At 37.6% G+C, this 27,858-nt stretch overlaps 1 protein-coding gene across 4 annotated transcripts; it reads right to left on the bottom strand.

The window, feature by feature from the left end:
- Positions 1–2,339: 2,339 nt before the first annotated feature.
- On the bottom strand, positions 2,340–21,390 carry il13ra2 (interleukin 13 receptor, alpha 2). 4 transcript variants are annotated; one of them, XM_044371800.1, is made up of 10 exons: positions 21,169–21,389; positions 20,770–20,880; positions 19,598–19,749; positions 18,418–18,574; positions 18,169–18,289; positions 17,001–17,185; positions 16,658–16,812; positions 11,654–11,798; positions 4,098–4,215; positions 2,340–3,989 (listed from the first exon to the last, which is right to left on the bottom strand). In XM_044371800.1, exons 2-10 carry the CDS (start codon positions 20,858–20,860, stop codon positions 3,905–3,907), a joined length of 1,209 nt encoding a protein of 402 aa, XP_044227735.1. In that variant the 5' UTR covers positions 20,861–20,880; positions 21,169–21,389; the 3' UTR covers positions 2,340–3,904. The 4 variants fall into 4 exon arrangements, with proteins under 4 accessions (XP_044227735.1, XP_044227734.1, XP_044227737.1 ...); XM_044371799.1 differs by having other exon boundaries at positions 2,341–3,989; positions 11,654–11,801; positions 21,169–21,387; XM_044371802.1 differs by lacking the exons at positions 2,340–3,989; positions 4,098–4,215 and adding exons at positions 10,663–10,918; positions 11,243–11,319 and having other exon boundaries at positions 11,654–11,801; positions 21,169–21,390.
- Positions 21,391–27,858: the final 6,468 nt, after the last annotated feature.

Genomic DNA, 27,858 nt, shown 5'->3' with positions numbered 1-27,858 from the left:
AAGTCTGTCTCGGTGATTCTCTACTGATAAATCATAAAAGTCGTCTTCTTACCAATTAGCAGCCAAATAAAGTAAAGAAGAGAGACGCAACTACCCACAGATACACATGTGCACCTGGATAGTCAAGTATGGACACGGCGACTTGGTGTGGGAAGCAGTCAGCTGCCTAAATGACCTTGTGGGTGTCAGTGAATGTTGGATCAAACACTAAAAAACAAAGATCAGCCTGGATCCAGATGGTTAACTTCCCAGCATGAAAGGAAGTATTATGCTACAGTATATTTAATAAATGCTTGTACTTAGTTTGGTGAGATCATCAGAATAGTGTAGTCTGTGTGCTGAGAGCTTACTTAAGCTTTATTGGCAGTGTTTTAATCCAACTCTGGTCTTCCTCCAGCAAATACCCACTCATAAAAGTAATGAGAATTCTGTATAATACATAACTAGAAGACCAGTGGCATCATAACTACTTCACTTCACTTACTCACATTCATATAACATCCCAATCAAAAGTTGAATTCAAAATATTGATAGTTTTTGTATGTTTTTACAAAATCATTAGTAGGTCAGGAAATATCAAAAAAACATGAATTACGTATATGAATGTAATGTGGTGGGTGTTATAGATTATCTGGACACTAGAGGGCAACAAGAGCTAAAATAAAGTGTCACCTATTCCTAACTACTATATATACACTCAAAAGTAGGTTGTCTACACAAGTAAATTAGGTAAAGAGAACAGAAGAAACCTGAATAAATTGGTGTGAGCAGCTTTGCCTTTAAAACAGCAGCAGTTCTTCTCGGTACACCTGCACACAGTTTTTCAAGGTACTTGGCGGGTCTTGGAGAACTTGCCACAGTTCTTCTGTGGATTTAGGTGTCCTAGTTGTTTCTGTCTCTTCATGTAATTTGGATGTTGTTGAGATCAGGGCTCTGTGGGAGCTGTACCATCTGTTGCAGGACCCCCTGTTCTTCCTGTGACTTACGAAAGAAGAAGAAGACTGCTACAGAATAAATTTGCATGCTGGATAATAATCTAAACATCTAAAGCACATACAACTTTTGCACAGAACTATATATATAAATGCGAAGGGGAGATATATATGTAATGAAATACAAAGGCTAGGATCAAGTGTGTCAACAGGCAAAAAGTGACATAACAAAAGTCAATATTGTCACTGAATTTTCAAACATCCTGGTTCTTTGCTTATAATCTATTTTGCCTTATACAGCTATTTCTGTCTACCTGCCAGAGAGATGCTACAGTTGAAAAAGACAATCATGCACATGTGAACAATACTTTGAATTCATAATATCTTGTTCTTCCTAAATGCTAAGCAGAGCTGGTGTTGCTTGAGGAAACCAAAAGGCAAGTGTGGCTCTTCAGAGTTAGAAATATGGAGCCATTTATATGAACTGTTTACTGTAGGGATGTTATCGACTTAATGTCTTAGTGTGTAAGTTTTCTATTTTATACAAATGCAGCTGTAATGGATAAATATGAAAATCAGAACAGAGCATTTAAGATTTATTATTCCAAAACAGCAAGTTGGCTTGTGGAGCCTTCTAATGGCACTAAATTAAAATCATTCATTGAACTTTTACTGATGGGTTGAAAGGCTGTAAAAACATAATGATTCTGTGAATATGAAAGAAAAGTTATGTTCAGAGCTATCTGATAAGACAACCACACAAACATTATGCTCAATGTGAAGCAGTGATTGTTATCATTGTTACTAAGAAGCATATGAGACAGATAAAACAAAGATTATGTGGAAGTGAAAGAATAGATATTAGCCAGTGCTTTTTTGTTGCCAGTCAGTGGAGTTCAACCAGGAGAGCAGATTATAATCATTTGCCTTGTCAAGATTATGCAAATCTCACATGCTATATTTTTATTGAAATGTTTTCGTTCTGAAAAATAAATTATCCTTAAACGTTCACTTCTGGAAACTCAGATATCTAATTGTTTCAATGAGGAAATATTCTGTCTTTCAATCCAAACCATACCAACTTTAATATGAGATAAACCTCCAGCACAATGTTTTATCTTGTCGAGAGCTGAGGAGAGGCAGATTTCAGCAAGTTCAGTTGATGATATTATCAGTCTTGGCTGCGGTCTCTCCTTTTGCACTGAAAAACACACTGTTAGCTGAGGTAGGAACTTTCATTGAGTCATTGGCAACTTAATATTCATTAATACATTGTCTTTAAATAATTTGCAAGACTACAGCTTATACTGGCTTCAAAAGTATACCTTATTTCAAAATAGGTCATAAAATGAAAGAACTTTTGAAGAAAAAAACAAACACTGCTGGTGTCCAGTGGCTTGTTAGATATTTTGTTTAAAGAAAAGTTATTATTGTAGCATGGGGATGCTTTTTTTTAATATATATATAACATATGAATACACGAAATACTGAGGTGAGGTATATCATATACCCAAAACCCCCATTAAAAAGTAAACCGTGTAATAAAAGGTGATTGTGGTTTAAATCCCGAAACTCTTACTGAGAGACAGCAAAAAATAACTTAAAGTAACAGCAGTTGAAGCATAGGTTGAAATTATTTTCATTATGAAGGCTGTGTTGCATCTCAGACCCCATTTAGAGCTCAAAATAGTCTCACAGGACATGAGAACATGAGAACCACATGTGATAAATTCATTTCTGCATTTCAGCTCCTTTTTATACCTCTGTATCCATATTTCTCTGTTTATTCTAAGTTATTAGGAACAGATATATAGTAGGTATATGGATGTAATGTAACATTAAAATTTACATTAGAGTATTGATAAAAAAGACACTTTTGTATGATGCATAGGGCTTACAAAAAGAAATATCGACATCTGACTGACTACCATTTAATACAATTTAATGTACACAAGTCACACGGGGGTGGGGGGGTGGAGTACATCTGGTGAAATATTTGATGTCACTGAGGCATTTTGGCATATTTTGAACAAAAATCAAGTTACAGAAACATTGTTTTGCAGTCATGTTGAGTTATAATTCAAAACATTCAAGACAAGAAGAAGAAATAGCTACAACTGGCAAGACGCTGTGGCTTTAAGGCCCTGAAACACCTATTTCTTCTGTATTAATCCATTTAATAAAAAAATTTCAAAAACCCCATTGGATTGCATGAAAAATTCATTATAAGACTTCACTGGCTTAAAGTTTCCAATAAAGACATATTAGAAAACCATTTTAGATCTGTTATTTATACAGACATGGTAATAAAATATTTGTTCTCTGAGCAAACTGTCAAGGGTTGAGGCCAAAGGTAAATAATTAAACCAAAAACATAAAACAGACTTCCATAAAAAGAATAATTTTACCATAACTTGAAATGACCCTGTGTTGACTATATCAACTGGCAAGAGATCTGGCAAATAATAAAACATAAAAAACAAATTCTCAAAGAATCAGTAATTGACCCTGACCACAACATCAGCAGAGTAATCAGCAAAGTAATACCTTCCAAATTAATCAACTGGCAAGTGTTTCGGCAAATACTAAATAATCAATGAAAATAACTACCATAACAAGTGTTACTTTTCTCCATAACATAGCATTTCCAGTTACCAGAACATCTCAAAATTGTTTAAATTAAATGTGAATAAAAAAGGCATGCGCAGTACAGTATTTTGGAATAATACTGTTTGTCTCTTTTTTTAATTGTTTTTTTTGTATATAACCCACTGTAGCCTTCAGTCTCATATGTACTATCTTCAGAAACATGTTAGCAGTGGTTTATAATCAGTTGATCACTGTGTGGCATCTTTTAAAGCTTCATTGTGTGATTTAAATCAAAGACACTGAAAAATGAAAGAGGTGAAGTGCAAAAGTAAAACATCTGTGAGTGGGGCCCTTGGAGAAAGATGCAGGTTCTGTTGTCTTTTTTAGGTCTCTGCCACTGAAAGAGCTGAATTTCTGGCAAACAAGGTGGTGAGAGAGTCCAGCTTCTTCACTTGCCTTGATCTCCTCCTGCAAAGGAAGCACAGTTGCGAGTGAGCGAAGCTTCTCCTTTCGTTGTATATCAGTGCATGTGCACACTTTACTGTATATTATCTGGGTGCTCATGTGTATACTCACACTTTGAGCACTGCCCACACACACAGCGACAGCACCAGTATGGTGATGATGGCAACAGCAGTATATACATACACAGGAACCATGTCCCATCCGGGTTCAGCAGGGGTTTGTTTCTCCTCTAAGACAGAAACACACACACATACATTCGTACATCAAGTCAGGTCTATTTACAGTTTATTTATAACTGTATATCACTTCATCACAAAAGCATCAATCAATGGAGCATATAAAGACAAGACAAGTCAATTAAAATCTTCATAACAAATAAGCATGAATACAATGTCCAAGCAAAGCTGAAGATCAATAATTATTTGGACATCTATCAAAAAACATAAGCAGTTCGGACACATTTTGTTGTGCTGAGTCTTTACTAGAGCATAATGTACAAGAAAAAAATTAGAAAATTAAAGCTTCTTATGAAGGTAAGTGCTGTCTATCTCTGAGTCCACTTCATACCCATCATTGTCTTCCCAAAACACTATGCATACAGTACACAGGACTGCGAGTTGTGAACTGTGAGTGTAAATCCTCATCAACATGTTTAAAGCTGAAAGTCAAAATATTAATGTCACAGTCATGGTAAAGAGCCAGAGAAGAAAATGTACCACTGTCCAAATATTTGCAGATTCCACTGCACAAAAATTACTCAGCTAAAGTAAACTAATCTCAAACACCTTAAACAGATTACATTCCAGTTTTGCATGATGCTTTATTTAGTTGGGGCCGAAAGGTAGCACGAAAGTGCGAGGAACCTATTGTTTTTGAAAGAATTATTATTATTCCCCTATGCCATTGTATTTTTGAGGGGCTTGGGATGCTCGAAAACTCACGAAAATTGGCACACACATCAGAACTGCCGAAAAGTTCTGTAGTGACTGGGCTCGGGCGTGGCTAGTGGGCTCCGTAGAACCCCAAAACGCAGGGCCACATTAGGATAAAGTTGCTTTGATGTTCATAAAATTCAGTGGGATCATTGCTCTCATCAATCTTGACATAATACTTTTTTTTTTTTTTTTTTAATTTGCCTGACAAGAAGTCAGCCATTTTAGATTACATTCAATTTTCTCTTTACAACACATTTGAGGCCTTTAGGATACACAAAAACTCACACAACTTTGTACCCATGTTCAAACTAGTAAGTATTTCGATCTGATATCACAATTAGGCATGAGCATGGCACATTGGCTCTATAGCGCCCCCTAATTACTTTTAGCATTTTGAGGTGCTAGGCGTGCTCAAAGACTCACAAAACTTTGCACATGCATCAGAAGTGGTGAAACTTGATATCTGATAAGGGTCTTGGGTTTGGGTGTGGCAAAATGGCTCAAGGGCGCCCTCTAGAAAATGTCAAAGTCAACGCCCCCACCTTTAATTATGACGTAGCTGTACGAAATTTGGCACACCAATGTTTCATCTCCAAACTTATGAAAAAAGCCTCTTGGAGCCATATCCTAAATCCAACAGGAAGTCAGCCATTTCAAATTTATTGTGCAGTTGTTTTGCAAAGTGAAGCCATTGACAGGTGTTGTACTTTAACAAACTCCTCCTAGAGAACTGACCCCAGCAATTTCAAATTTGGCAGGTGACATCTAAAGACCTTTGTGATGCTAAATTGTGAAGCTTTTGAGTTTTCATGGAACGCCGTTGACATGGTGTGCTGGTCAAGTTGCATGTTTCACCATGAAACAATAAGCTTTTGTAACTCCACAGGACTTTGTCCAATCTGCCCCAAATTTCTCATGTTTGATAAGAGTCCAGACCTTGAAAGATCTACATGTCAATATTCAGTCATAATCATAGCACTACCTACTGAAAACAGGAAGTCAGCCCTATGTGACAAACATCATCTGCTTTACATGAAATTTATACGGTGCAGTCCACTGGATACCCTGTGGTACAAGGTATCCAGTGGTTTAAGGGTAGTGGCAGCAACATCAGTATATCTTCTATGTATAGCATACGTAAGAGTAAATAGTACAGTGGATTGTATAATCTTTTTTGTTGTTTGTTAAAAAAAAAGTTCTGCTCTGTAAGAATCCAATTGGAATTTTTATTTTTTTCAGAGAAACATTTATGTGTGATTTGCTATATAACCAAATTTCTAAGTAGTCATAGCGCTGTACTATATCTATAACATTTCCATTAACAGTACAGATCAGAGTAAGGACATAAAAGCTCAGTGCTCTGGTGAAATGCACATATTTTGTCTTTTTGGAGAAAAGACCAAGATTTAAATTAATACAAGACGTCTGGAGGTCAGGCTGGACTGGACTGTAACATGGAGACCCAGATAGTATACGGATGTGGGCCTGAAATGGCCCACATGTAAAATAGCAAATATGGCCCAAATATCCAAAAATCAAATGTGGGCCTTTTTTGGTAGAGATGCAGTGCTCTCGCTAGATGTGGGCCAATTCTGGTTTATCTGGGTTGTTCTTGGTTGACATACAGTACTGCTATGGCTTTCTTATGGCCCAGATCTGGGAAACCGCCCATGCACCATCATTCTATCATTCCAGTATGTGGTCCGGATGAAAGTGCTGAAAGTGTTGGGTGTTGGCTGGATCTAGGCCACAGGAACTTTGCTATCTGGGGAAGATGTGGTTTGCAGAGCTGATGGCATTCAAGATGATATAATCAGCATAAACATGGACATTGCAGTGGAAAGTAAACATTATTTTTGTACAGGATAAACAGCAGGGGGCCCAATATGGATCCTTGTTTTATGTATAATGAAGGAGAATCACACATCGAGTTTGATCAAAATTTTTATTCTCTGAAAACAATGTGATATTTCAGTGCAGAATAACAATAAATGTTAATGATGTACAGATACATTCCTCAGTCTTGGTAGAAACAGGAATTTTAACAGTGAGTGAAGTCAGGGAACTGTCAAGAGATTTGGCAAATAGTGGGCCATTAAACATCAAAACAAATCCCAAAAGAAAAGGTTATTCCAGTGGACATGTGCATTCTGTTGACAAAAAACAACTGCTTGGCCCATATTGACCGCCCTTCCTCCCTCTCTCTGTACAATATATTTGAACGCTTCAGTGCACACAGCAGAACACAGCTGGCAGCTTTATCATCACCCAGAAATCAACTTGTCGTCCTACATTCTCAGAAAAAGCTTAATAAGAGTTGTCAAGTCAATATTCCTATCAGTTGTACCTTCATAATTACAGTTACGACAACAATGTTCCTTTAAAAAAGAACTTTTCACATTAGGCAATGAAGATTAAAATCCCACTCTTTACCAGGAGGGTGTAGACACAAAGACACAGTGTAGTTGTACTGTGTGAGTCACTAGTAGGCTCAGCAGTGCAATAAAGGCATGATTTCTTACTGGCTTCCCACTCATCTACACTGCCATTGTGTTTTATGGAGCCAAGTTGGAAGCACTGCTGCTGGAGATTTAACTCTTGTCTGTGCAGTGGTGGGAAAGTACTTTTTCTCCTGCATCATCTCACTGCCTCAGTCATTGTGTTGCCTTAAATAACTTCTGTATCTTTAGTTCAGGATGTATTTGTACACCAGTGGAGGCTGGTCCATAGAAGCAGAGGAGGTTGCTCCTCCTCTATTTTTTGAGAGGCAAGAGGGAGATCAAAATATTTAAAAAAGAATATTTGGTTGAAATAAACCATTACCAAATCTCAGTATTATTTTTAAAATATTTTTTCTCTCTTCTTTGGAAAAAATCCATCATTGAAATTCTGGTTAAAATGTTTCAACAGCGACACCTGCAGGGCAGGAGGAGAGAGAGCAGTGAAGTGCGAAGTGGTGGTGTGGGACAGTGGAGGACGGATGCCTGCTGTCCTCCGCAGGGCGGGATCTCTTACATCGATTTAATGTACTTCATTTTTTTTCATGCTAATCCATGATTGGCCAAGACACATAAAATGACAGCAACAACAGTTAGCTTCTTCTAGCAGCCTGAAGGACTCTTTATACATCCATGGAAGGACTGTTAAGAACTGTTGTTAAGCTAATGGTGAGAATGGATTTGGACTGTGCGGCGCAGCAGTGCCAGGACGCCACCGGGGAGGCTGGAGAGAGAAACAACCGGAGAAACAGCCAGGAGAGTTAGCTTGTTTGTCATTGTTGCTAATGATATCAGACTGGTTAACCAGCAGCCACAAAGTTCTGTTAACTAACATACAAGATGACCAACAGCTACAGATGGACGTTATGACATGGATACTTCATCTCCATGAAAGAAAGAAAGAAGACGTCAGATAACGTGAGTCAGATACAGCTTCTCTCTCTCTGTCTCTTTGGTTGCTAATTTCATCTCTGATGGTTAAATGTCTCTGTGGCTGTTGTGTGAATTTATCTCCTTAACCAGAATGCAGCAGAGATGATATAATGTGCTGTAGGTAGTTTGCGTGTTGAAGTTACAGTGAGCTGTCTGGACTCACTCATTCATTTGGAATTGATCCCGTTTTCAATTGAGTGGTTGCTCAGTCACCTGTTGATGTTGTGTGATTAGTGAATGAGTGTGCAGGAGGTCTGGCTGCTTGCTTATGACAATTTCTTCAGTTGGTTTTTAAGCTGAGTTGTACATTGAGTAATAAGCTTAAAGTAACTAGAATAACGAGTGTTAACATGTCATCTTTGTAGACTATATTTTGTATGTCATGCATATAGATAAGAGTGTGTAAGTCGCGTATTTGATACATGCATTAATACTTTCTGATGTGAACCTACACTTTTAGATCTGTGAATATTTTTAGTGTTCAGTCTTTCTTGTATTCAGCACTGATCTGAACCTGTATCAGATTATAAACTTTGTGGTACTTTATATATTTCTGTACACTAAGAAAATACATAGGATACAAATGTAAATCATGTGATATGTTGTCTGTGATATGTTTTGTTGTCTGACATGTTAACGCTCGTTATTCTAGTTACTTTAAGCTTATTACTCAATATACAACTCATCTTAAAAACCAACTGAAGAAATTGTCATAAGCCAGCAGCCACTCCTGCATACTCATTCACTAATCACACAACATCAACAGGTGACTGAGCAACCACTCAATTGAAAATGGGATCAATTCCAAATGAATGAGTGAGTCCAGACAGCTCACTGTAACTTCAACACGCAAACTACCTACAGCACATTATATCATCTCTGCTGCATTCTGGTTAAGGAGATAAATTCACACAACAAGAGAAGCTGTATCTGACTCACGTTATCTGACGTCCTCTTCTTTCTTTCATGGAGATGAAGTATTCATGTCATAACGTCCATTTGTAGCTGTTGGTCATCTTGTATGTTAGTTAACAGAACTTTGTGGCTGCTGCTTAACCAGTCTGATATCATTAGCAACAATGACAAACAAGCTAACTCTCCTGGTTGTTTCTGCGGTTGCTTCTTTCTCCAGCCTCCCCAGTGGCGTCCTGCCGCTGCTGTGCCGCACTCCAGATCCATTCTCCTGTTACCTTAACAACAGTTCTTAACAGTCCTTCCATGGATGTATAAAGAGTCCTTCAGGCTGCTACAAGAAGCTAACTGTTGCATTGGCTAACGCAAGGAGCTCTCTACTGCTCGTTATCTACTGCTGCTACTCTGCCTTACAATGAAGAGAATTGAAGATGAAATCTGGAAACTATCATTGGACCAACACAATGTCAATATTGCATTCTGGTTGTTGATTGGTTAGGGAGGATGTCCTCCCCTGGAGCATCATTTTATGTGTCTTGGCCAATTATAGATTAGCATGAAAAAAAATGAAGTACATTAAATCGATGTAAGAGATCCCACCCTGCGGAGGACAGCAGGCACCTGTCCTCCTCATGGATGTATTATAAGAACTGGATACTGGGCTAAAAATGGCCCCCATTCAGTCCTATAGGAATTGCTCGCCTGGCGCATATGCCAAAAAGTTTCTAGCTTCCGGGTTTGCTTCCGCGTTGTGCGGCCCACTGAATATGCGCAGTAGTGTTTCCCCCGCTGGCCCCGCCCACGAGCTCCCACTCGGCCCATAGACTTTACATTGTGATGATGTCACTGATTTTTAAATCACTTTTCTCGGCTTGAGGAAAGTTTTACAAACAAAAAACCTCCATGGATCAAAAGTTCATAATAGAAAGAGTCATCATCCTGTTGTCACAATAGAACATAATTTGAAGTTAATTTTATTGGTAAAATGACATTCTGAACATTCTGAACCACTGCACGGCTAAAATGAGCACTTCTTTCTTTAGAAACAATATGTATATGCTAATTGTATTTAAAGAAGCAGCCTTTTCACCACTCAGGAGTTTTGTTTTTGAAAGCAAATTGTTTTATGCCCCCCACCCCTCCAATTTCATCAGGTGGGGGACAATGATATAGTTTGATGCGGTTTGTTGTAGGATTCCATGTTGGTTTTCCTCCTGTCCTCTCCAAGTTTTTGAGTCACCAGCCACCACTATTGTACACGTTTGTAACCTAAACTATCAAAGACTTGTACCTTCATGGTTGATGAAATTTCACAGTATGCATCATTCTCATGAGGGCCTATAATGTGCCCTTACATCTATGAAAAATGTATTTCTTCAGCACAAAAATACAATAAACTAAGTCCATAAATTTAATGCAACACTCAACATACACTCAAATAAGAAAGATATTAAAATTAAATTTAAATAGAGAGCCTGTCCACAAGACAAGGCAAGATAATGCAAGGCAAGATAATGCATGATGCAGGTGCTAATTAAGTTGGTTGATGTTTTTTTTACATAGTACAAGTTAAATTAATCAAATTACCACAAATTAATTGATACAAAGTGCACCAGAGGCCTTTAAATCTGTATTTTGTTCAGGTCATCTGTGGCTGTAAAAAAGAAGAAAGAGAATTAGCACAAATTATGATTTTTATTTATTTGGTTTTTGTTGACCATGATGTTTTAATGCTGTCATTTTGTATAAAAAAATGTAATTGATTGTCAGTATATATGTATATTTATGGCTCTCAAAATTTTACAAAGTAAAATGAGTAAGGAGTGATATGGAGCAAAATGAACCCAAATTAAAGTTACCATGAGAACAGAAAGATAAACCATCTATTATATGTATTATATAAAATATAAGGATGTATCAATATGCAATTTATGTTTTACGGTAACATAAAAATAATAATAAGAAAAATGAAACTCACACTTTGATGACGACATCAGGGTCTTCCAACTAGGAATCCTTAAAGTGAGCGTGACTTGAGAGGACTTCTCGGTATGGCTTCAAATAGAAAAGCCTATGTTGCTTAGTTTGCAAATAGTACGATTGCTCAGGAATTTAAACCCATGATTCAATGAAAACTTCAGGCAACGTTTTTACAAATGTCTGTCTGGGAAACATAACTACATATAAAACACTGGTTAATTGGAAACAATCTCATGTGAACAGCCAGACAAGGAGCAGAGACTGGATGTCTGTATTGGTTAACTTTTTTGACTCTGTTTAACTGATTTCATGCTATGATATTTTCAGGTTTTCTTTTTAATGGATAGTATTATCACAAGACAATTCTGATGTTTTTATTATAATATTATGTAATAATATGGAACATTACCCGGATGGCATGTCTGAGGACTCCAGTCACTCCAAAAGCTTCTCTTTGCACAATACTTATGCAACCTGGACCGAACCCTGAAGCAGTTTCTCTCATTGTTGTGGATGGAGGGCAGAGTCAGGTTCGTCTGTTTGGTTAAAATCTGCTGCTGTCAATAAGAAAAAATAAGTAGAGAAATATAATTAAAAAAAATAGAAAGGCAAGTTTATGAATTAGCTTGTATATATAGTTGGTCATGTATGTCATTATACTTTATATTATACTGCATCGGACAAAGGATTTGTCTCCATACTTGTCCTGTTAGATCTTAGTGCCACATTCAACACAATTGACCATCAAATCCTTTTGCAGAGACTGGGACATTTAATTGGCATTAAAGGAACTGCATTAAGCTGTTTTAGCTCCTATTTATCAGACCGATTTCAGTTTGTACATGTTAATGATGAATCCTCCGTGAAGGCAAAAGTTAGACACGGAGTTCCACAAGGTTCTGTACTTGGACCAATCTATTCACCTTGTATATGCTTCCTTTAGGTAATATTATTAGGAAACACTCCATAAATTTTCATTGTTATGCAGATGATACCCAATTATATTTATCAATGAAGCCAGATGAAACCAATCAGTTAAACAAACTCCAAGCATGCCTTAAGGATATGAAGATCTGGATGACCTGCAATTTTCTACTATTAAACTCAGATAAAACTGAAGTTATTGTGCTTGGCCCTAAACACCTTAGAAACACATTATCTAATGATATAGCTACTCTGGATGGCATTACCCTGGCCTCCAGCACCACCGTAAGGAATCTGGGAGTTATCTTTGATCAGGATATGTCCTTTAACTCCCACATAAATCAAATCTCAAGGACTGCCTTTTTTCACTTACGTAATATTGCAAAAATCAGGCACATCCTGTCCCAAAAAGATGCAGAAAAACTAGTCCACGCATTTGTTACTTCTAGGCTGGATTATTGCAATTCCTTATTATCAGGCTGCCCTAACAAGTCTCTAAAGACTCTCCAGCTGGTCCAGAATGCAGCTGCACATGTACTGACTAAAACTAGAGAAAGAGATCACATTTCTCCCATTTTAGCTTCGCTATATTGGCTTCATGTAAAATCTAGAATAGAATTTAAAATCCTTCTCCTAACTTACAAAGCCCTTAATGGTCAGGCACCATCATATCTTGAAGAGCTCATAATACTGTATTAACCCACTAGAACACTGCGTTCCCAGAATGCAGGCTTACTGGTGGTTCCTACAGTCTTTAAAAGTAGTCCTTCACAGTCCTGTTGGCATCCTTCCCTGGCTGCTGCTGTGTCATTGTCATTGTTGTTATGATTGTTGTTATTCTCCCCCCCCCCCCTCCCTCTTTCTTTCTCTCTCTCAACCCAACCGGTCAAAGCAGATGGCCGCCCACCAAGAGCCGGGTTCTGCTTGAGGTTTCTACCCGTTAAAGGGGAGTTTTTCCTTACCACTGTCGCCAAGTGCTTGCTCATGGGGGAATTGTTGGGTCTCTGTAAATTAAAGAGTACGGTCTTGACCTGCTCTATGTGAAAAGTGCCTTGAGATGACTTTTGTTGTGATTTGACGCTATATAAATAAAAATTGATTGATTGATTGATTCATACTTCTCTAATGTCTCTGAACTTCATACAACTTCAAAAAGAAGGTCAAAAAATGCAGTGAGGAAAAAAAGCAAATCTGAAAACACTTCACCCTCAACTGCACTGTAAAAATGCACTATTATGCATGACAAATCTAATAAGAAATATTGAATTTTATGGTATGCAGGTGTGGGAACCCGCCGTCCAAAGCTGTGTTCATCTTGAAATAAGATAAATAAATATACAACGTTTTTGTTTTTCCGTTTTTTATGTGAAAAAATGGAAATCCACATACTTTTCCCCATTTTTGTCTTCTAATCAATAACTGGAAAATTAAACCAAAACCAGAAAAAAAAACTTGTCTTTCGCTTTGATCTATCTCTCTATCTATTGCAAGCATAGCCAATGACTGTGTTTTGTAGAGATGAAGTAGGGGCAGATAATATAGATATATAAAAGCTTTTGGTTTTGGTTTTATTTCTATTCCAATTGCCAATTTGAAGATGAAAACAGGAAAAGCGGTCGGTCAGGGTACTAAAGTACAATCCGTTTTCCCACTTTCCGTTTTTCTAATGTCCATGAACATTGAAAATCAAGTGGAACAAACTGGGAAAAACTGGTTGTTTTTTGGTTTGGTGTAACTTCCATTTTTCAATTTTCCCTTGCCAACTGAAGACCACAAATGACCGAAATTAATGAGGGTGAACCAGAAGTAAAATTGAACCGTTGAAATAAGTGAAAGGTGCGAGAACTTTACTGTCAGGAGAACAAAGACACTTTGTGAATGAACTGGTCGCCTGTAGCTTCAGATTAAGCTAAAGTTAGTTAGTTAGTGTGACATATAGTGATATTATTTTAGTTGAGTGGCATTAAATAATATTGTGGAAAGTGTTACCCACATTCTATTAATCCCTACCCAAATAAAGAGCATCTATACAGTGAAACAGCAGAGGTCCCAATCACCCACCATGACGGTTATAGCATTGACATGGTTGAAACTAATAATAATAATAATAATAATAACTTAAAAAGTACATTTCAAATTAAATCTACATTCCTCTATCACTACATGTGGCATTATTACATTTTATACTAAATTTACGAATCACACACTTCATTACAGAGCATCATTTATTAAGCAAAAGCCAAATTGGATTCCTACCTAAATTTAGAACCACTGACCATATTTTTACATTGCAGACACTAATTGATAATTATGTGCACAAAAATAATATACTTGCTTTGTGGATTTTCAAAAAGCCTTCGATTCAGTCTGACACAACGACCTTTTCTTTGAATTAATCGAAAGTGGTATTGAAGGAGACTATACAGTCTGATAAATTCCATATACTAATGGAAAATGATCAATTAAGACTGAAACAAAGAAAACATGTGGAGTAAAACAGGGCTGTAACTTTAGGCCCACACTATTTAATGTATATATGAATGAACTGGCAAAACAAATAGATAACTCCACTGCACCTGGAATAACAAGACACTGAAATGAAGTGTGTCCTTTATGCTGATGACCTGGTCCTGCTGTTCCCCACAAAAGAGGGGTTACAGCAACAGTTATCAGCTATAAGCTAACTACATCAAATGGTAACATTTATGTTTAACACTGTACATGGAGCCAATAAATACATAAATAAATAAACTAAACAAGACTGGACAAAAAGGGACAAACATCCCATTGAAATCCTTCATGCAGAGTTCTGCAAAAGTATCATCCAGGTGCAAAGAGTAGTGCTCCCAACTCTGCATGAATTAGGCCAATTTCGTTACTGTTCAATATTTAAAAAACAGGTCCTAAATTTCTGGATTCATGTTAAAACAAGTAACCCTCTCTCCTTTTCCCACAAAGCTCTACACTGCCAACAAGAGTTGAACTAACAATGGAGTCCCCTCTGCCTACTTGTCCTGACGCTGGGCAAAACCATCCACCATTCATATCTTTACACTAGGACCACCCCAGCTTCAGAAAACATGCACTCAGAAATTTGACCAAACCAAATTATGTTGAAAGAAAAAGAAAAGTACAGAGATTACTGGACAGAACTAACAAAATCACAGAACAAAATGGAGACATATGTAGCCCTAAACAAACAGTACACTGTGGAAACTTACTTATCTGATAAATAACTGAGGAGAACACAGACTTTAAGTATAGACCCACATATTATGAAGGATGTGTCCCACATAATTAATATTAAGATTTATGAATTAATAATTCATTTGTTGTATGTTTATATCTTATGTTACTCTTACCACCTTCCAGAACCCCTCTTGTTCACCATGCCCTTTTGAATTATTATTGTTTATTTTATTTATTGATGGTTACTATGATTATATAGTTTGTGTTAATATTCTTTGGAAACATTGTATTGTATGCAGTCAGGCCAATAAAGCCAATTGAATTGAACTGATCTTAATCTTTAATGTTATTTCTCTTCCACAATTGACCTACATCTAGGGGCTGTTATGTAGACACAGCCCTTTAAATGGAGTTTCTAATATTTTAGACCAGAACTAGGCTGCGACACAGCCTCATTGGTCTGGTTTCATGTTTGTATTTGTTCAATGTTAGTTCATTTAAAAATAAACATTATTGTTATTCCTTTTCAGACTGTTTGGTCTCCCCTTTTTGTTGTGGTCATCACAAGCCTGGCCATAACACCAGTAACTAAAACTGCTACACACTACATTTTGAATCTATCATTATTGTGCAACTTAAAGAGTGTAACTTTTATGAATAAACTGATTGTGTTTTTATCTATTTCCAGGGTTCCCACAGGGCATGGAAAATCTGGAAAGCTATGGAACTTAAAAGCATGCATTCCAGACACAGGAATTGTGGGATTTTAACAAATACATTGATTTAATCTCGAATATCAGGGTATTTAATGTTTTGGAAACTTCTGTTCTAATGTGAAATAAAATATTACACAGACTTTTTTGCATTCATCACCTAAACAATACAAGTTGCACATAGAAACGGAATATTAGGCTGGGAGGTGCTGCATATTGCACTGACGATACTCCTTCTGTAGAGTCTACCGTAGAGGCTATTAATGCACAAAAATAACTACATTATACGTAGTTACAATTATTTTGCTGTTAATGATAATATAAATAGCCTAAAAGCCTGCCTATTGCAAATCAATACGATAATGATCAATACTGCTTTGGCAGACTTATAAAGTCCAGAATCGAGGTTGTGGTGTAAGCTACCAACAATGAACGATAGCTATAAAATTGAACATTAACTTGACCATGTCGAAGACTATGAAGTTATTTATCTATTTAAGCCCATTCAAACAAAAAAGCCACAGAACCTCTGAGAAAATGAATCCAGCTAGCACAGTGGTTTGTTAACAAAACAAGCTCAACCATACCAACAACATTTTTCCATCAGGTCCCTCTTGATTGTGTTCCACCTCCCATTCTAAACAGGTTCCAGGAATCTTCCCAACGGAATACTCCCAGTTAATTTCCATCTGTGTGTTGGGACCTGTTTGTAAATGCAGCTTCTCTGTGGTTTCAGGCTTCACTGCAGAAACATTAAAACAGTGAAGAAGATTACAGATTCTAACAGGAAGACAGACAACACATTTTAAGAGATCACAGCGGCACAGGTATTGGCCCCAAACACAGAGTCAAAACATGGGGGCAGTGATTATAATGCCCTCACTTGAAAGTGAAGGAACATGTTACGGTTAAAGGCTAATATGTATATACCGTGGTTTTGGATTTGCAGGGAGATGTATGTTGGTTTCAGGGGCCCTTCAGGAGAGGAGCCATTTACACACAAGTTGATATCAGTGAAATCTGGGAGAGGTGTCCCTGTAAAGTCGCAGCCACTTCTGACTCCATTTGAAATGCTGTATTTTGGGCATTCCTCTGTTTGTTCCAATTTCTTGTGCCTGGGGAAGAGACATGCCAGATAACACACTGTTTATATGGGTGCTATCTATCCATCTACACAGTTTTGCTCTGAGTTGATTAGGTTTAAAGACTGGCTGTATATTTACTATCACTTGTGGTGCTTAAAACTTAAGATTGGAAATATTCAACAACACTCTCTTCCACAGAAAGCAAGACAGCCTGCAGGCATTTGCATCAAGCTAACTCATACCAGACATCACTGGGTTTTATTTGCAACACTATGTATTTACCTTTGCTTGTCTCAGGCATGAGTGTGTTGGTTATGTGCACGTGTTGACAACTGCAAGGTGACTTTGAGTGAACAGTTTCGTATCATGATTTTAAGAGAGATTGCTGGTAAGATATTTTTACGTCATAAGAGGAAACAAGTGCAGTTCTCTTGCACTGATTGTCAGTTAAGTGGTCTACCTCAAGTAAAAAAAAAGAATTGTGTTTATTTCCCTGAAACAAGCTCAGGGAAAAGGCTAGTGGTGAAAAGGGCAAAAAAAAAAAAAAAAAAAAAAAACTGCTGACATATTTCTGCATCAAACTTTCATCAGAACTTCTTCCAGACTTTCAGGTGCAATTGTTTTCCTATTGATTGCATGGCATGTCCTATAAAAAGAGCGTCAGCGGTACTGCTGAGGCTGATGGGAATGTCGTTAATTTTTGCAGATATTTGGCTCTAGATGAAAAGTCAGTAGATCACCAAACTTATTACAATCTACCCAGTAGGGCATGTGAATGTCTCTACTAAATTACATTGCAATCCATCATTTCAATAAGGGATCACTAAAGTCACTGGAGTTCACACTCTGGGAACCATCAATGTCAGTGTAGCATTTCACAGGAATCTATGCAATAGTAGTGGAAGTAGCCTAGTTGTTTGTTGTTTGATAGATATATTTTCTTGACCAAAGTGGTTGACAGACTGAACTCTGTTGATGGGGCTAAAATTGTCTTTATTGGGTATTTGACGTACCAGAAATATAGAGTTTGCTGTGAGTCGGCCGGCATCTTTTGGCTTATGCCCCAATTGCACTTCATGTACTCCATGTTATGGAACACACACACAAAATCCTCAACTGCAGTACCCACGAGGCCTAGCGGTAGAAGGGTGAATAAAACAAATAAGTATCAATTCATACATTTTCCAAAACGTCCTGGATCTTGTTAATATCTCTTTTAGATTTCTTAGCAACACATGACATATAAAACCTTCAGGACAGACCTGTGCTGGGGGGTTTCTGCACCAGTTCAGTGTAGCTTGTGCTCTTGATCAAAGTGCCATTGGTGCAGGGTCCATTCAGCAAGGTGTACGCTCTCACTCTAACGTCTTTCATCAGATCAAACTGGGCCGTGTATGTCCTCCAAACTGTCCTGATGGCCTGTCAATTCAGAAACATAACACCATAATTCAGATCACAGTTTACAGTTCACATGTCAGTGAGTTTACTTCAACTTTTACTATAAACAGAGCTGCTTGTAGACAGTTTATAGTCTTCTAAACTATAATTTCCATGAGATATATCGCTCTAAGAAAACTGACTCTGTGCTTCCCTGTATGCTTATCTTCAAAGTTGATTACTGTCATCAATAAAGAAATGTGATGCCTCAGTTGTTAACGTGAGTAGATCATGTCCTAATTTCAAATATGTGAGAAACCTTTTCTACCCTGCCAGTAAAAAATGCACTATTTGAATACATTAAATTGTGACTGAGCTGGGCTGAGATGACTGAAAAAAATTATATTCATTTTCAGTAAGTCAGTGTTTAGTCAGTTTAACCTCCCAAAAGAAAAAAAAACAAATTATTAGCAGAGAAGAGAAGTTCAACCCTGCTTTTCAGGGGTGAACTTAAATGGAATATTCTCCTAGAATCAAGAAGCCTCCACAGTATGTAAAACTGAGCCAATATGAACCTGTTCTCTTCCAAACAAAACATACTTGCATGATATATTGAAAGCCATATGAAGATGTACAAACATGAATAGCTCTTAGGGATAAAGGCTACAGAACTGAATTAACCTTTGGCAGATTTCCACTCTATTGCGTTGCGCTGGAGCGCTGCACCTGCTGGTATTTCAATAATTCCAGACAGATTAAGGACTAAACTTACAATTTCTACAGAACTAGTCTCCTTTAATGACTCCACATTGTAAAGATCCATAATAACAGGGATGCAGTACATCATCTAAAGTGACAGATTTCTCAAATATAACTTCAACATGTAAGATTTACATATTTAATCAGGGTCGTTTGAAGCAAGTTCAATAAAGACATCAAAATCCATCCAGCCTGGATCTCATATAGTACATATATGATATGCAATGATGGCATGACAATACTAATATTAATTGCCTAATTAGCATAACTGATTATGTTAATTACATAATAATTATAAGCACTTACAGTCCAGCTGTTCTTGTATGTGTCGAAGTACTCTAGCTGATACAGTTTCGGGCACTCTGACCTATTGATCAAGCTGGCTGGGGGGCTCCATGTAATCTCCAGACGTCCAAGATGACCAGGATCTAATATTGCAAGGTCCTCAGGAGGATCAACTGCAAAATATTTATTTACAGAGGTTGGATCTACAGTACTGTGCAAAAGTTTTAGGTGCCCTAGATGTTTAGATTCTTATCTATTATGCAGTACTATCAGGGAGGTGTCTGATCGATCCCAAATTTATTCATGACATGACAATGACCCCAAGCATACAGCTAGAGTCATAAAGAACTGTTTTCAGCAACAAGAAGAATGATGAGTCCTGCAACAGATGGTATGGTATGGCCCCCACGGAACCCTGATCTCAACATCATAGAGTCAATCTGGGATTACACGAAGAAGCACCTGATATGGCCTAAATAATAAATCCACAGAAGAACATTCTTTCTCCAGGATGGTTACAACAACCTACCTGCAAGTTACCATGAAAAACTGTGTTAACGTGTACTGAGGAGAACTGCTGCTGTTTTAAAGGCAAAGCTGCTCACAGCAAATATTGATTTCATTTAGGTTTCTGCTGTTTACTCAACTTCGTAAAAAGTTAATTGATAAATTAAAAGAATTTATAGCAATATTTTTGTAAGCATTCTCACTTTACTTTTAGTGCCTAAAACTTTTGAACAGTACTGTATATCTAAAGTCCTTTTTTAATATGAATGTTAAATCAATGATCAATTACATATAACATAGGCTCATACATTGCAACATCTCAGCCGGACCATCTGAATCTGCCCCAAATAAAAATACATTGGATTTCTCTGGGCCATAAGGGTAAAACTTCTGATAATTTGTGCTCATAAATGACATATTGTCTTGAATCCACCACATGTTCAAGCAAAAACGTTGAGTTGCCAACTAACACCTCGTTTCGTGTCAAAGTTGGCATAGCCTGTCTTTTTATTTCCTGCCTGCAGGCAATAGTGGCAAACCCAGTGTCTACAGACCACATGAAAGCATTTTGCCTGGTTTCCAAGTCAGATTAAAGAACTATTCCGATCGGTCCCTGGGTTTCCAGTTACAGTTCCTAACAGTTGGAAAACTGGCATGCGATTATAAGTAATGAAATCTGGACTCACCTGAAAGTTCATTGCAATGCATACCCATCCTCCAGTTTATTAATAGCAGCATCAGAGCAGCATGGTAAATCAACAAGTATTTACTCGCCATATGCACGTTTATAACCGAGACTGTGAAAGTAAATACAGATGGCAGACGCTGTAAAACTGACAACACTAAAAATGGACTAAAAATGTTTAGACTACAATGTTCAGAGCTGCACTTTGTGAGCGCACTTTAACTTCTTTACATCAAATCTAATAATAACTTAGGGAAAAACAAAATTGAAAACATCACAAAAAAGTCTATAAATATCTGCAAAATACTTTCAGAATGACTTTTTCCTGGTGGTATATAATCAAAATAAAAATCATGTTGAATCAAATACTGTTAAAGGGAGAGAAAGCTGTCAGACTTACGCTGAATGTGAGTGAGCGTTTTCCTCCTGCGGCAGGTTTAGCGGAGTTCAGTAGACTGACACAGCGTGGGTGGGATTTTCTTAAACACGTGGAAGAGATAAAAGATAAATAAACGTAATCGGGAGTGTCTACTTTCTCGGATATATCGAACCAATCGGACAGTAATAATTCCGTATATAGAGGTTTTTTTGTGATGATGAGAGGAAGGGGAAGATGAAATCAGGGAAAGTCCGCGTTTTCACTTGTAATTGTGTTGTTGGCTCCAGCCCCACAACATTCTAGCGAAATTCTCCGTAACCCTGGTCACACTAATGCTTTAGTGCCATAAAAAATATTTACATATTTCTCAAAGATTTCCTGTCATATGCCTATAAGAAATACTATCAATGTCGTGTATTATCATTAAATGATGTAAATAACTGGTAACTGTCCTTGGTTATCACGTTTTCTTCCATTGAACCAGTAAAACTAGTTTACTTGTACTGTGCCTTACTCATTTCCATGGAAATAGTACATACAGACAAGTGCTTCATGTGACACAACATGAGTCAACACCTTGACGTCTGCCAGAAAGGATATGAGGGATAACGTCACAGCTGCCCCACACAAAGCACTCCGACTGTTACTAACAGCAAGAAGGACCTGATCCCTCACCGGCTTCCCACCCGCTCAGGATAGTAGAGAGGTTCTTGAACTTGAGCTTGAACTTGAACAGAGCTACGATGATTAGTTGATTAATTGATTTGTCGATTGGCAGAAAATTTATATCCAACTATTTTGATGATGGAAGAAAAAAATAGAAATATTCTCTTGTTAGTGCTTCTTAAATGTCAATATTTTATTTTATTTGTTCATATTTTCTGGTTTCTTTCTTCCTCTATTATAGATAACTGAATATCTTTGGACTATAGACTGTTGATCAAGACAAAACAAGACATTTGAGGTTACACCTCACCTTTGTGAAACACTGATTGATATTTTTCACCATTGTCTGACATTTTATAGACCAAACAACTTATTGATTATTTAAGAAAATAATCAACAGATTAATTGATAAGGAAAATAATCACTATTTGGAGCCCTAAACTTGAACTTTTTCCCTGCATGACATTGGCACCTGAAAATGCTCAATTTAAAATCTTCTAGATATTTTATATAAAAAAATATTTTATGGGTCAAAGTTCAGGAGGATGTGGGTCACTGCGAGGTAGTACATAATGTAGGCTGCATCCCAATTTAGGGGCCAAATCTATCCAAAGGATCCAGAACACAAAGCTGTGCCCCCTCCCCTGATGAAACAGCCTATTGGTTAAAAGACTAAAACTAGGGCTATGTTTCAGCAGCAGACTCATAATGTAAAAAATGATATATTATGGTAAAAAGACAAATGCAATACAAGTAAATTTGATGTGTGCTGAAAAAAATTAAATGTTACTCTGTAAATCATAATATTAACTTTGACTGATTTTTAAAACTATTCAAAATATCAAATTATGTAACACTCCACATGCTGAACTGATGTGAAGCACTTAAAACACCAAAGACTACAAAAGTTTTTCATACATGATCAAATTAAATATTTTGATATTATCAAAAAGAAAATAAGTATTCATCTGCAGAAGTTAATATTGACAATATGCTGATATTTACTTGAAGGAAAAATGAGAAACAACTGAAGTTTGAAACTTTTTCTGCATCAAAAAGCCACCCTAATCAAATAATGTGCAACAGTGAGTGATGAAAAAGGCCTGAACACTGACTCCAAACCACAAGTTTGTTTATATAAATATGGTAAATCAAGGGTTCAAATCCATCTGGTCCTGTTTCAGCAGTTTGTATTCAGTCTGATATCTTGTTAGGATTGCTGTTTAAGTATCAAGAGGTTCGGTATTTAAAGCCTGCTTTTAAGACAGTGATTCATTCTGATTATAATGTAATGAATGTGCTACAGCATTAGGCTAAGAGCTGCTGACGCTGCTGAAAAAGACAGCGTGTTTTTCTATTTCCTCAGCATAAAGTGTGAAATCAAACATAATGTTGGTAAAGCATATACAGTATGAGGGTGTGGTCAAGCGTAAAGATAATTCAAAGTGTCACAGTTCAGGTAACTGTGGACAGCAGTAACCAAATAAGCAGATATGATTCAGTCACTGTTCATTAGGTCAGTGGTCAAATAACAGGCAGTTGGCAGCATACTGTAAGGCAGAACAAGTAAGCAAGTACAAATGGCATTGACTACAAGCAGACAGGACTGCTCAGGAAGTTTGTCAGGAGTTTAGAGAGACTGAACCACTTGGGAAGGAAGCCATGAGTTAGAAGAAACAGCTTGAGTTACAGACAGGTTTGACTGCACGGGATCACATCTCAGCAGCTATAGAGATGCTTAGAACAGCCTGGAGGCCAGGGAATGATTCGGGAGGGGAAACCCAGAAGAAAGAAGTTGGATATGTCTCAACAAAAACACATAAAAATCACACTTGGAAAACTTGGACTCTGGCTGAGAGGGGATGAATGCAGGAGGTCTGGACTTGGAGGAGGAACTACAGGTTGAGGAAGAAACAGACTACACGGGGGAAGAAGGAACAAACAAGATAAAATGAAAAATAGACAAAGGGTGTGAGCAGAGATTTGGGACCTGTCCTTACCAATATTAAGGTGTTGCTGAATCGTCCACGGAAAGAGTGCAGAGTTGCCAGGTGTGTGTGTCTTCTGTAAAAAAAAAAAAAAAAAAAAAAAAAGCACTATTGTGATAAAGAGTGAAAGAGCAGGATATGGGCGGATACCTGACTTCTATTGTTGAGTAGTTAGGTAGAATAAAATGGAAAAAATAAGGGAAAAATTTGTGATACACGTCCGGTTTCAGGCAAGTCAGCAAATACATAGTAAAGTAAAGTAAACATTTTGCTGAGTTAGACTCTTAATGTTTGCGCATACCTGCATATGAAAGCAAAAGAGATAGATAACAAGTGCACATATACTATTATTTTGGCTGTCTGACAAAAAATCTCCCAACCAAAGTTAAAACCAAACCTACGCCCTTGATAAAGAAAAATATCAGCAGGAACCCAGGATTTTGAGCATGTGTGTGCTTGTGTGTTTACTGAAGACAATTGTATGGACTAAAACAAAAGGAGTCCTATTCAAACCTCTACCTCACACCTGTTCAAACAAAATAAAAAACATTCCTACAATCTGTTTTGTCTTGCATGTTGACCTGATACTTCCAAGAAAGCCTGTTTTGGGATAGTCATTAATTCCAGTCATTTTATGACTTCATGAACAGCTGCATTCCCACCGTTAATTACCAGAGCAGTAGAAGATGAAGCCTTAGGTGGCGCATGCAATAAAGATAGAACAGACTGACAAACAAACAATTCGTCTTTATTTTATATTGACCACGTTTGTTTTTTTAAGAAATCCCTGGAATTTATACAGATGATATGTACAAAGGTTCAGCTCCGGTCATTCTGTGTTCTTGCATGCATTTGACTTGTTTTAAAATACAAAATGCTTATATACATGAAGAATTTTCTCGGCAGTGTAGTATTTAGGCATGACTCACTGTTTCAATTTTTTTTTTTTTTTTGGGGATGAGATGAGAACCGTTAAAAACAGCACAACAGAGTAAAAACAAACATCCATACAGCAGTTGTGACCAGTTACAGAGATGGGTAGGCTGTAAGGCAAAAAAAAATGCATGTACGCAGAGGATAATTGCAGTGGATTTACAAAATGTGGATCAGCACCACTACAGCATCTGTAGAAAATTATCTGCCAGTTTGACTCTCCATGATCATCACTAAAAAGCAAAATGAAGAACATTCTGTGCGTTGCGCTTGCTCAGCAACATACAAACCTGCTTCCAGGCCTCTTAAAATACTTTCCATACAGGATATTGATTAATCTAATCTGTACTACTGAACAACAGAATGATGAAGAACTGGGTAGAACTGTTCTTGGTGTATGACAGCGTGCTCACAGGTGCTAACACACACATTAATGTCTGAAAATCACAATCAGCTGTTACTTTTCACCAATAGAAGAGAGTTATCAGTCGGTACAATAATTCCTCCAGTTCATACTGGACCTGATGATATCTTTTTTTGATAGGATTCCACAGTTAGAGATGGGGCACAAAATCCAGTACTCTATCTTTCAAGTTAACCAAAGCTGATATGAGGCTTAAATCAGTCTGAGTTTGCCAAATCAAGTGCATATCTTCCAAAGATACAGCATTAGGAAACACAGGAAATTCCTTTTTCATGTCAATATCTGTCTGCAACAACTGAACTATACAGATATCAAAAGAGGGAGCGCAAAGTCACACTCATTGCATTAGAGTTGCACATAAGTGTGTGCAACTAAAACATTACATATTAATTTGCATTGTAACATGCAGTGGTGTAACGTAACAAAGTAATAATACTTCAATACAGTACTTAAGTATTTTTTAGGAGCATCTGTACTTACTTGAGTTTTTATATTTCTGTCAACTTTTACTTTTACTCCACTTCATTTCCTAAATAAAATGTGTACTTTTACTCCGATACATTTTCTTTAAACATCTTCATTACTTGATAACTACAAAATCAAATTGGAGGAAATTTGGTAATCTAAAGGCCCTTTCAGACAACTGCACCACTGTGCTCTGAAACCCATTTCCAATGGCTTGCACCGTACCACGGTAGTGTGTCACTGCATCGAGCGCTGTGCTACACCCGCGCCTTGCTCGACGAGCTCATGGAGGGGTAGCGCCTGGGTGCTGCATGTTGTGACAAATACCTGCATGACCAATAGAAACAAGGCAGCCAGCCAGGCATGGAAGGCAAAATGGAGGAAAAGCTAATATTGTGTGTGTCTGAATTCCCTGAATTGTACAACACAAGTTTACTCTCATGTCAAGACCTCGGGAGGAAAGCCCTATCTTGGAAACATGTTTCCAACCAGATGTGTCCTTGTTGCTGGCAACAACAAAATGACGTAATCCTGCTAGAAGATTTGAAAACTCTGCCTATTTTGCTCTGTCCTCCAAAACTTCCCCCGAACACAGATGCACATGGAACCCAGTGGCAAGCCCAGCTCAAATCACATTGTGTCTGAAAGGGCCATAATGATGTTGGAACACGGACTGCGAGCAAGCAGGTTTAGTGAATCAGTGTTCCTAGCTTGCAAGTTAGATCATTGGTTAATCACGTTAATGGGCAAACAAGTGCCCTCAAAGCCATGGTTAAGCTGTGACAAACAACAGTGGTGCCGAAGACAAACACCTGTGGCCATATTTGCAAGAAATGTTTTATCATATTGGAGTGAAAGGTTCTTCGTACCGGATGAAATGTCTCTTATGTTTATCCAAAGATACTGAAATATTGGCCTTTAAACTCTCTTAGGTTTTACTTTCAATTCCATCAAAATTAGGTGGTTGTAGGCTAGAGATTTTGTGAAGGAACTGCTGCCTAATGCAAAAATTATGTCACGGCAGGACCCTGCGCTCCATGATTGATGATGTCTCCAAGGGAGTGAAGGCCATGAAGGGAGTTGACCATATCACCACCACCACTGATTTCTGGTCTGTCAGAAGGTGGAGCTTTATTGGTGTTACTACCCACTGGATTGAGCCTGACAGTCTCAAAAAATGCTCAGCAGCCTTTAAACAAGCACAGGGGTTTGCACACATTGTGTTGACAAGTGCCCCAAATGACATCCATTCCGAGTTTGAAATTCAGGGGCAGATTCTGAGAAGAACAACAGACAACGGCTCAAACTTCATAAAAGCTTTCCAAGTTTTTGCTGAAGATAAGAACAATGCAGTCAGAGGTGATGGTGATGCATTTCAGCCAAGAAAGGATCAAGAGGATCAAGAGGGTGGTGAAGAAGTGGAGTTTGTTGATGTGTCAATGCCTCTGAATGAAGATGACAGTTTTGAGTTCCAGCTCCCAAAGCATCAGCACTGTTACCTATTCAACTTAATAGTTACCATTGATGCCATGAAAGCAACATCCAATGAGGTGTACAAGAAAGTGTACTATTCAACATTTGGCAAGTATAATGCACTTTGGAACAAATGTGGAGGATCCACACTTGCAGCTGAAACTGTTAAAAATACTTGCAATTATTTTTGTTGAATCCAGTAAAATGGTCATAGTTATATAAAACAGTAGTGTTGTTTTTGCTTTCATCAGATATTTAATCCAGCTGAACTCACATTCCTCATGCCACACCATGAGCCCAGGCAACCAACATCTTGCAATCAGAAGCAAATAAAAACAATCAATCAACTGGCTGACCATCAAACTTGACCGAGTCAAGTTGCCATTGAAGTACTGCAAGCCTCTGGTAGATGCTTTACAGGTCGGATAAGGAATTGATTTGGCCACATGTCAGGAGACCGTGAATTGATTGCAGTTGAGAGGGGATAGTGAAAAATAAGTGCATGGGAATACATTTTGACACTGTAATATTGACAAGCTCACAAATCAACTATGAATGCATGGACAGTGCATGAACCTCAAATTAAAACACACTATTTAGTACAAAACCTCAGGTTGGCGTCATGACATGTTAGAAAGTTGTATTAAACCTATCATTTATATTTTCATCCTCACTTTAGTTCAGGAATTGACTACATCAAGCAGCACATGGAAGAATCCTCCCTGCAGCTGGGTGATGCCACCAGGTCCAGTTAATCTGATA

This window comes from Thunnus albacares, chromosome 13 (genome assembly GCF_914725855.1).
Source record: "Thunnus albacares chromosome 13, fThuAlb1.1, whole genome shotgun sequence".
In the NCBI taxonomy this organism is placed as follows: domain Eukaryota; kingdom Metazoa; phylum Chordata; class Actinopteri; order Scombriformes; family Scombridae; genus Thunnus; species Thunnus albacares.
The sequence above is the reverse complement of the archived record's forward strand: the minus strand, read 5'-3'. Positions and strand labels throughout refer to the sequence as shown.

What these genes read in the sequence shown, in the direction of transcription:
- il13ra2 (XM_044371799.1), bottom strand. Translation starts at nt 20,860, where the DNA reads ATGGCGAGTAAATACTTGTTGATTTACCATGCTGCTCTGATGCTGCTA. An exon ending in CATACAAGAACAGCTGGACT is followed by an intron (nt 18,575 to 19,597) that starts GTAAGTGCTTAT and finishes CTGAATTGACAG; the next exon opens with GCCATCAGGACAGTTTGGAG. An exon ending in TCCTCAGACATGCCATCCGG is followed by an intron (nt 4,216 to 11,653) that starts GTAATGTTCCAT and finishes TTTCTGTCTTAG; the next exon opens with AGGAGAAACAAACCCCTGCT.